The sequence below is a fragment of the Protobothrops mucrosquamatus genome, unplaced genomic scaffold (genome assembly GCF_001527695.2).
Source record: "Protobothrops mucrosquamatus isolate PMUCROS unplaced genomic scaffold, P.Mucros_1.0 scaffold2049, whole genome shotgun sequence".
Taxonomy (NCBI): Eukaryota; Metazoa; Chordata; class Lepidosauria; order Squamata; family Viperidae; genus Protobothrops; species Protobothrops mucrosquamatus.
In genome coordinates, this window is record NW_015388156.1 from 1 (window position 1) to 10,639 (window position 10,639).

General features: G+C 44.1%; 1 protein-coding gene across 1 annotated transcript in view; it reads left to right on the forward strand.

Annotated features, from left to right (window-relative positions):
* Positions 1-1,047: 1,047 nt before the first annotated feature.
* Positions 1,048-10,639, forward strand: part of EED (embryonic ectoderm development) — a gene marked incomplete at its 5' end in the record, with an annotated part of 15,966 nt that continues 6,374 nt past the window's right edge. Inside the window, 7 exons of the mRNA XM_015823920.1 lie at positions 1,048-1,113; positions 3,337-3,462; positions 4,553-4,634; positions 5,918-6,009; positions 6,232-6,365; positions 8,935-9,040; positions 9,292-9,450. Coding sequence (XP_015679406.1) covers positions 1,048-1,113; positions 3,337-3,462; positions 4,553-4,634; positions 5,918-6,009; positions 6,232-6,365; positions 8,935-9,040; positions 9,292-9,450 — 765 coding nt within the window. The remainder of the gene's footprint in view (positions 1,114-3,336; positions 3,463-4,552; positions 4,635-5,917; positions 6,010-6,231; positions 6,366-8,934; positions 9,041-9,291; positions 9,451-10,639) is intronic.

A 10,639-nucleotide genomic window follows, 5' to 3' on the forward strand; every position in this document is an offset into this window, starting at 1 on the left:
TAGCTGTTGGTAAACAAATACATGCATCTACAGTAGTGGCCAAAATTGTGGAAACCTTTTGGGAAAAGTGTATTTTTGAGGTTTGATGGCTAATAACACCACTTTTTTTCTGGAGTAGTACCATAAAATTATACATCAATGGAAAGATAATTTAATCAAGAATGTAATGCCACAAAGTTTGTTCAATTATCTGTACTGTATTCTATGAAAAGTTATAGCCAAATAACCAGAAAAAGGAAGCACAACTTGCTTAGGTTGATATCAGGTAGCTTTCCTTCCTCTGATTGTAGCCAATGAGCATGAGTGTTTAGAGAGCCAATCAGGTGTCATCTTGTTTTGGCCATGAGCTGATCAGATCACAGCAGGATTCAGTTATTGAAGTCATGTATTGAAGCTGAGAGGAGGACATTTGTCAGTGTGTTATGTGATGGCTATCAAATTGGTTGGGGTTTTTTTGTGTTCTTTCATTTAGTGAGCTTGTAAAACGTAATAAAATTAAAGTCATGGTGCAAAGAGTTGACTGGTCGCCCAGAAAGCGATGTAAAATAGTATTATTAAGTGAACAAGGCTGCAGTTATAAAGGAATTAGAAGAAAAATTGGAAACTTAATCAAAGGTGGCATTTCTACTGTACACTTTTCCCAAAAGGTTTCCACAATTTTGGCCACTACTGTATATGCGCTTAGATCAGGAGTGTCAAACTCGCGACGTGACGTATTGCGACGTATCGTGACTTTTTTCCCCATTGCTGGCAATGGGGTGGACGCGGTTTCTCCATGATGCATCCGGCCTGCGGGCCGGCAGTTTGACACCCCTGGCTTAGATATTCAAGGTTATATTGATAGAGCTGAACAGGTCTACAACAGGTGAAAGAGATTATGGCTGGATAAATACACTGCGGTCCTATTTTAAGTTAAGCTGTTTGTGTACCTTTTATTTCCTTCCTGCCTGCTGAGAAAAGTTAACTCTAAAGTTTTCAACTTTGGTTTGGAAGGGCTTAACTTTGGGAAACAGGAGCTTTAACCGCTTGTGTTTTGTCCCTCTCCAGGTCACTTTATATGAATGCCATTCCCAAGGAGAAATACGGCTACTGCAATCCTATGTGGATGCTGACGTATCCTTTATTACATACGTTTCTAGAATTGTTTTCAGGCAGGCATCATACTTATTTATTTTTAATTAGGCCATATCACAAGATCTGTGGATTTTTTTTAAAATTTTCTCCAGAGGGGGTGATGTAAAATGATGTTCTTTTCTGTGGGTTTTTTGGATCTTATTGCTTATTAGTCCCAACTGCATAATGACGCCGGTTTTCTTTCCCCCTTTTGTCCCCTTTTCTCATTTCTACATGACATATCGTTTCCTTTGCCTAAGCCAAGGGGTCTTCAAACTTGGCCCTTTTATGACTTGTGGACTTCAACTCCCAGAATTCCTCAGCCAGCGTGCACGCTGGCTGAGGAATTCTGGGAGTTGAAGTCCACAAGTCATAAAAGGGCCAAGTTTGAAGACCCCCTGGCCTAAGCTGTGGTTCCAAAGGGATTGACGGCATCACTGCAGTTTTCCGCTAGGATCTCTTAGGGTGATTTTGAGCCCATCACGCTCTCCGAAGCCACCTGGAAGAGCACGTCACTTCATCAGGTTCTGTAGGCTTCGGTGGTGATCAGGGCCTATAAACAATGAGAAATATGCTGTCACCTGTTCCATATTCAAGATGCTCTTTAAGGATTTTGAATGCTTTGCCAAAATATTTCTTCTACTCAGAGGAAAGCATCTACCTCAGGGGTCCTCAACCTTGGCAACTTTAAGACTTGTGGACTTCAACTCCCAGAATTCCTCAGCCAGCAAAGCTGGCTGAGGAATTCTGGAAGTTGAAGTCCACAAGTCTTAAAGTTGCCAAGGTTGAGGACCCCTAATCTACCTAGTTAAGAATATTGCTGGGGGGGAGAGGAAAGGTGAATGACATATCTTTGTGCTTTACAAATGGCCCTAACTATTTTGTGCAGTACTTCCTATGTTGCCATTTCTCCCTTAAAGTTCTTTTTGTTTGATCTCTTCTGCCTTTTTTTTTTCCGACTTATCTTAGTGCTGTTTTTTTTTTAAAGGAAAAAGTACTTGAGTCAGGAACCTGCCTGAAATGATATAGGGCAGCGATGGCGAACCTTTTAGAGACCGAGTGCCCAAACTGCAACCCAAAACCCACTTATGTATCGTCGGGTGCCGGTTGGGCGTGGCTCATTGTGTGGGTGTGGCCAATTGGGTGGGCATGGCCCGTTTGGTGGGCGTGGCTGCAGTGGTACTGGCAGACTGGGTGGGACTAAAAAGTTCAATCAATTCCAACTTTGTGAAATCTTTTTTTTTCCGGGAGAAGTTGAAATGGATTGATTGAGTGAACCTTTTTTTTTTTTTTTTGCATGGCAGGGGAGACCTAAAGCGAAAAGGTTTTATAAAACCCAGCTGAAGGCCCAGGACTGGGGCGACGGCGCGCGTGCCCACAGAGAGGGCTCTGCGTGCCACCTGTGGCACGCGTGCCACAGGTTCGCCACCACGTATATAGGGTCTCCTGCTTGAGCAGGAGCTTGGGCTGGAAGACGGAGGTCCCTTCCAACTCTGTTATTCTGTGCCGAGTTGCTGTGCTGGGCCTAATTGTGGGAGCTTAAGTCCCGCATGTCAATTTCCCAAATTAGAAAATTAATAACAATTAATATAATAGATTGGAGAATCTGATAAACCTCTTCAAAGTCCCAAGAATGGAAACACGGCTAGTAGGAACTATAGTTAAGAACAGGATAAGGACTGCAATTTAGAGAAATGGGTTTCAGAAGGATTGAAATGACACCCAGGGAACAGCTTAATAGCTGTTTTGCAATTTCTAGCAATCCTTTCACTCATTTTCCAGCCATGCAACCTCTGCCTGCCGCCTCCAGATTTTATCCATTCCCTTGACCTCATGTGAACTCCTCGGCTTTCTCTTTTAGCTCCCTGGAATAGCCGCCTCCATCTGGTGTCCTTGCCGTGAATCAATAACTATGCAGGGAATTTATGGGAATTGTTCTCCGAAACATCTGGAGAGAGAACTAAGCCAGAGAAAGCTGCTGTAGAGCTACGGGCTGTTAATACTTTAATGGCTGCTGCACATGTTGAACATAATCGTCCTTTGGCTCGCATCTAATTTTATGGCAAGTGGCAAATCATTTGTGCAAGGAATAAACTACCACTCACATACTTTTAAGCCACCGCTTTTCCCAAATGAGTGTCCTTAAGTTGCGCAAGCATTTTGCTATCCCTTGTCAGTGAAAAGTCCGCAGTTGTGTATATTGCACTTAACTATATACTTTAGGCAGATGAAAACTTTTATACTTGTGCGTGGACTTACGACAGCAATACGAGCCATCCTCTTCTGGCAGTGGCTGGCTCCCGAGGCATTATTCGAATAATTAACCCCATTACGATGCAGTGTATAAAGGTGAGATGATACCAGAGGTAAATACGAGGTTCAGATACTGTCTGGCTTCTTAGTAGAAAATACATAGGGAACCAGAGAGCTCATGCTTATTCTGCAAAAAGTTGAAGTTCGGCCTCTCCAGGAAAACCTCTGAAATAATTCTGCCTTAAACCTTGACTATTGCAACTATTGCTACGTGGGGCTGCCCTTGAAAAGCATCCAGAAGCTCCAGTTGGTGCGAAATGCAGCGGCCCGCATGGTTTTGTGCAGACCTTGATGTGTCACCTCTCCTGTGTCACCTTTCCTGTGAGAGCTGAGGGACTGTCTCGTACCGGCTACATCCACCTGACCCACTAGAGTGGGGAGGAATGTTTCAGGTCCCTTGGGGGCACCCAGAAAAAGGGCCTTCTCTGTGGTGGCTCCCTCTCTTTGGAATATCATCCCTCCAGAAATTAGACTGGCCCCCACTCTGACACTCTTTTGGAAGGCCCTAAAGACATGGTTCTGCCAGCAGGCCTGGGTAACTCAGAGCAGAATGAAGCCCATTAAATGGCTGATATATGAGTGTGTGATGTCGCCAGGGTGGGGTGGGGGTTATTTTATTATTGTATTTTTATTTCTTTTATATTTTTTTATTTCCTGGAAGCCACCTTGTGTCACCGTGAGCAAGTAGGCGGCAATATAAATTTTCCAAATAAATAAAATAAACCTTTAAAGATTAACTATAGATAGTCCTTGAGTTACGACCCTAATCATAATTTGTGATAGTCACCCCCATGACTGCCCTATTTTACGACTTTTTTTTGCAGCAGTGGTAAAGCACTGCCACAGTCATTAAATGAACCAACGGTTTGCTGTGGGCCACTTTTGCTGAAAACCGGAAATAAATGCTGGCTTTTGGCAAAATGTTTGTCAGATGCAGTCATGTGATTGTGGGACGCTGTGAACAACTGTAAATGTGGGCCTGTTGTCGAGTGCTCAATGTGGTCATGTGACAGGGGGGCTGGTCTTTGGAAATTAGTGTTAAGTACCCCCCCCATGCACTAGTTCCGTGGGATGAGTCGAGGTCGTGCGTTGCCACAAGGAAACTGATCTCTGAATTTTATTGCAGCACTATGTGGGACACGGAAATGCAATAAATGAATTGAAATTTCATCCGAGGGATCCAAATCTCCTTTTGTCTGTTAGCAAAGGTCAGTGAATAAATCAGTGGTGGGATTCAGCCAGTTCGCACCACTTCGGCAGAACCGGTAGCTAATCTTTTGTTGCCCAGGCCCAGAATGGACTTCCGGAAGCGGCATCCACGCAGAGAACCGGTTGTTCACCTATTTGAATCCCACCACTGGAATAAATTCCTTTTTAATGTTCTTTATGAGTAGTATACTGTATTAGCAGCCTATTTTCTCTTACCAACAAAAAGGGAAACAAGGATGGCTCAAGTAATGGCGATAGTGCTGAAGCTGGCAGAGGTGAGATCTGAAGATATTGGAGGCCCTCAGTGATGCATCTTTGGGGTGTGGCAGTGAATTTATTGACTTTTAAAAAACCACATGTTCTGTAAGGCTGCTCTAGTCTAGATATCGCTTATTTATATCTATCTAGGACAGCGGTTCTCAACTTATGGGTCGCGACCCCATTTGGGGTCGATCGACCATTTCACGGGGGTCGCCAAGCAAGGCTGTCCGCCATTTTTTTCCCCCTTTTCCGGCGGGTGCCTTACCTCCCTTGGGCTGGGCCAGCTGGTGGTCGGCCTGCTCTGTCTCTGCCGCTTGCCAGCTACGCCTCGGCCGGTGCAGGGGGCGGAACCATGCATGTGCGGCGCTCCCAGGCAGGGAAAGTCCTCGACTTACGACCGGTTGGGCAGTCCTCGACTTACGACCGGTTTAGTCCTCGACTTACGACCGGTTTAGTCCTCGACTTACGATCGGTTGGGGGTCGCGGCATTAAAAAGGTTGAGAACCACTGATCTAGGAAGATGTAATACATGCTGGGACATGTATTCAGCAATATCAGGATTGCTGTCAGTTGCTGTCCTTCAGGCTAGTAAAATAAGATAGGATCGAACTATAGTTTTGCACCCCGTGTGATTATAGCAAATGATAATTTTTTTTTTTCAAAGTAAAACTTGGAATTATTGAAAAGCTTGGTTTATTTTAGAGAGATAGCACATGCTTTCTTCTTGTAGCTGCACTGAAGATTTATACTAACTTTTTTTTGGGGGGGAAGTAAGCTATGGTTATTAAGGCATAAAAGACCCCCTTTCTCTTAGATGGAATCTTTTTGGCAGCGTAGATGCTTGAAATCTCATGTGAGATCTTGGCCCATTCCTTTTAATTAAGCATTTATACCTCTCTCTGGTATCTCTAGCTAACCCTTGATGTAGTTCACTATAACGTGTAGTTATAAATGAGGGATATGTTAATCGTGAGTTACATATGGATTACACAACCTAATCTGGTTTATTGGATTTTATTAGATCATGCACTCCGATTGTGGAACATTCAGACAGACACTTTGGTTGCAATATTTGGAGGGGTCGAAGGACACAGAGATGAAGTTTTAAGTGCAGTAAGTCCAACGCTATTATGTGGTTTGAGAAACCCTTTGGAAATCATTTTGACTTCGATTTTTGTACAGGCTTTATAAACTTCAGAAAACTTAAAAACAATTACAAACACCGTGATAAGGTTTATTTGGAGATGAGAGTGTTTTCTGGAGGTGTTGTCTTGCTTCGATTTGAATATTGGATGCAAAACATAAAAGCTATGACTTTGTGCGTTTTGCATACAGGATTATGACCTGCTTGGTGAGAAGATAATGTCCTGTGGCATGGACCACTCTCTAAAGCTCTGGCGAATCAATTCAAAGAGAATGATAAATGCCATCAAAGAATCCTATGAGTACAATCCCAATAAAACGAACAGGTAAGAAACAGTCCTGATCCCAGGGTTATCCTTCTCTTTTGAGTCTTAAAAAATCTCCTTACGAAAACATATATCCTCCAGTCTAAAACTGGTAAGTGCGTGGGTTTGTTGTTGTTGTTGTTAGTTGCGAAGTTGTGTCCAACCCATCGCGACCCCATGGATAACGTTCCTCCAGACCAGTGGTTCTCAACCTGTGGGTCGGGACCCCATTTGGGGTCGATCGACCATTTCATGGGGGTCGCCAAGCAAGGCTGTCCGCCATTTTTTTGTCCGCCATTTTTTTTGTCCCCCATTTTTTCCCCTTTTCCGGCGGGTGCCTTACCTCCCTTGGGCTGGGCCAGCTGGTGGTTGGCCTGCTCCGTCTCTGCCGCTTGCCAGCTACGCCTCAGTCGGCGCAGGGGGCGGAACCACGCATGCGTGGCGCTCCCGGGCAGGGAAAGTCCTCGACTTACGACCGGTTATTATTTTTTTATTATTTTAATTTAATTTCTATACCGCCCTTCTCCCGGTTGGGTAGTCCTCGACTTACGACTGGTTTAGTCCTCGACTTACGACTGGTTTAGTCCTCGACTTACGACTGGTTGGGGTCACGGCATTAAAAAGGTTGAGAACCACTGCTCCAGACCTTCCTGTCCTCTACCATCTTTTGGAGTCCCTTTAAGCTCACGCCTCCTGCTTCAGGGACTCCATCCAGCCACCTCATTCTCTGTCGTCCCCTTCTTCTCTTGCCCTCCATCTTTCCCAGCATCAGGCTCTTCTCCAGTGAGTCCTTCCTTCTCATTAGGTGGCCAAAGTCCTTGAGTTTTAACTTCAGGATCTGGTCTTCTAAAGAGCAGTCAGGGTTGATCTCCTCTAGGACTGACCGGTTTAATCGCCTTGCAGTCCAGGGGACTCGCAGGAGTCTTCTCCAGCACCACAGTTCAAAGGCCTCAATTCTTTGGCGCTCAGCCTTTTTTATGGTCCAGCTTTCACATCCATACATTGCAACTGGGAAAACCATGGCCTTGACTATACACACTTTTGTTGGCAGGGTGATATCTCTGCTTTTTAGTATGCTGTCTAGATTTACCATAGCTTTCCTCCCCAGGAGCAAGCGTCTTTTAATTTCTTGGCTGCAGTCGCCATCTTAGGTGATTTTGGAGCCCAGGAAAATAAAATCTGTCACTACCTCCATTTCTTCCCCATCTATTTGCCAGGAAAACGGGTTAATCTCAAAACTGAGAATCCATGTGGCGTAATGGTTAAGGGGCTGGATTAGGAGTAGGGACACCCAGATTCTCATCCATTTTCAGTCACAAAAGTACATTGGTTGGATCTGGACCAATCACTGCCTGCCTGTCCAACTATCTACAAGGTTGTTTTTTGGAGGGGAGGAAGGCAAACTCTGGGTTTATACTACTATCACGTGTGTAGGATTCAGACATTTGCATCTGTATTTCATTTTATTTGGTTATGTAAGACACGCTTTATAGAATGTTATAAAAATGCCCTTACTGAAACACTGAAAGGGTAAAATCAATCTCAGGATTAAAAACCAGCAAACGAATGTGTTTTTGTTTTCATCCTTTTGTTTAATCCTTAAATCAATTCCATGGCTCACGTGTGAAAGAAAATACTATTCCATAGATAAATACGCGCATATCATACTGTTGCCTTTGGGGGCAAGCCGTGTTATGCAGAGACAGAAAACGAGGAAGAAGTAATGAAAAAAATAAGGGGGAAAAAACAAAACAAAACAAAGACAATAGACTAATGGTATTTTACCAGTGCCATTCATTATGTCTCTCCGTGCCTTTTTGTCATTTCAAAGTTTCCTTTTTTTTCTGCCATGTACTTTACATTGCCTTTTGTTTTTTAAAGTCCTCAACCTCTTCCTGAGAATGACTTAAGTATTCCATTCCTAGTGCATTCATCTTACTCATATGTTTCTTCTGACATACCAATTTTCTTGGATATTCTCTAGAGTCTAGAATAGCTTCACTGAACCTGGGACATAACAGGAATTGCACCAACTTTTGCCTTGTGTTTAGACTTTACAATACGTTACAGGTAGTCCTCGACTTACGACCACAGTTGAACCCAATTTTTTTGTTGCTAAGCGAGACTGTTGAGTTTTGCCACATTTTACAATCTTTCTTGCCACAGTTGTTAAGTGAATCAGTGCAGTTGTGAAGTTAGTAACACGGTTGCTAACTGAATCTGGCTTTCCCAATGGCTTTATCAGAAGTTGGTCACATGACCCTGGGACACTGCAACTGTCATAAATATGAGTCAGTTGCCAACATCTGAATTTTGATCAGGTGATCAAATGGTTAGGATGCTGCAATTGATCAGGATGCTGCAATGGTCATAGGGGTGAAAAATGGTCATAAGTCACTTTTTTACAGTGCCATTGTAACTTCGAACAGTCACTAAATGAACTAGTTGTAAGTTGAGGACTACTTGTATATATTGTTTTTAATCAGAGACCAATAACTGTATTTAAACATACCAATAATTGTTGCATTCAGTGCAGGCCTCTTCTCCAAATCTTCCTGGTTTTTTCATGTCTCTCTTCTTTTGTCTGCAGACCATTTGTTTCTCAAAAGATTCATTTTCCTGACTTCTCTACAAGAGACATACATAGAAATTATGTAGACTGTGTGCGATGGCTGGGTGATCTGATCCTTTCCAAGGTATATCTTGCATTATTTTTTTCCCCCATTTCCATTATATATGTTTCGATATCTAGAAGACACTTAAAAATTGTTTGCTGTCTGAAGTAAATAAATTGTAGAGTATAGATCCATGCCCTATTGCTCTTTCCAAAATAAAACAGTTGTTAACATATGTTACATATTCATCTTTAGCTGCAGTTTGGGTTAGCGAGAACATTTTTGTCACCAATGTTGCTTTTTTTTTTTTTCCTTTCGATTTCTCTCTGCAGTCCTGTGAAAATGCCATTGTATGCTGGAAACCTGGCAAAATGGAAGACAACATAGATAAAATTAAGGCCAGCGAGTCTAATGTGACTATTTTAGGGCGATTTGATTATAGCCAATGTGACATTTGGTATATGAGATTCTCTATGGATTTCTGGCAAAAGGTAAAAAAATCATATAAGATTGAGCAGTAGAATAATACAGGTAGTCCTCAACTTACGACCACAATTGAGCCCCAGATTTCTGTTGCTTTCTGAAGCTTCGTTAAGTGAATTTTTGCCCCATTTTAATGACCTTTCTTGCCACAGCTGTTAAGTGAATCATTGCAGTTGTTGAGTTAACCCAGTTGTAAAGTGAATCTGGCTTCCCCATTGACTTGGCTTGTCAGAAGGTCGCAAAAGGGGATCACATGACCCCGGGAGACCACAACCGTCATAAATATGAATCAGTTGCCAAGCTGCATTTTGATCACGTGGCCGTGGGGTTGCTGCAAAGGACGTAAGTGTGAAAAATGGGTCATAATTCACTTTTTCAGTGCCATTGTAACTTTGAACGGTCACTAAATGAGCTGTTGTAAGTTGAGAACTACTTGTACAAGGAGTAACCTGGAGTTTTAATTGAATGTAAGGTATTGTGACATGTCAAACAGAAGGCCCGGGGGCCGGATGCGGCCCGCGAAGTGGTTTCATGTGGCCTGTGAAGCCATCCTGCAAACAGTGAGGGAACGGCCCCCGCTGCCTTGGCCCTGGCCCAGGCCAGCCAGGAGCCAATGTACAATTTTGTGGTGGCCATCTATGCTGAAACACATTCAGTCTTAGCTCCATAAGCCTCCCCCCCCCCATGGCCTGAGAGAAACAGTGAGGCTCCTCCAGTGGACCATGCCTTGGTATTTGCCCCGGTCCCACCCCCTTCTGCCAGAGACCCTCAGATCTGTCCCACTCCTGCCCAGGCCCCCACAGGCACCCTTGACGCGAACGATGTAGAGCTGGCCACACCCACCCAGTAGGCCACACCCACTCCATCCACACCCACCCAGTAGGCTGAACCCACCCTGGCCACACCCACCCGGCCCCCTGAGGACAACCACAATGCTGATGTGGCCCTCAATGAAATTGAGTTTGACACCCCTGGCTCGAGTGTATGAAGGCTTCACAGGTAAGGATACATCTTAGATCCTACCTAGTGGCGATGAGGGAGGCTAGGACTAACTACTATGCCTCACTCATTGCGTCATCAGATAATCGCCCGGCCGCCCTCTTCAGGGTGACCCGCTCTCTCCTTCAATTGAGGGGGGGGGACCCCCTGGAGGGGAGGGCCGAGGATTTTGCGCAGTATCTGCATGACAAAGTCGCC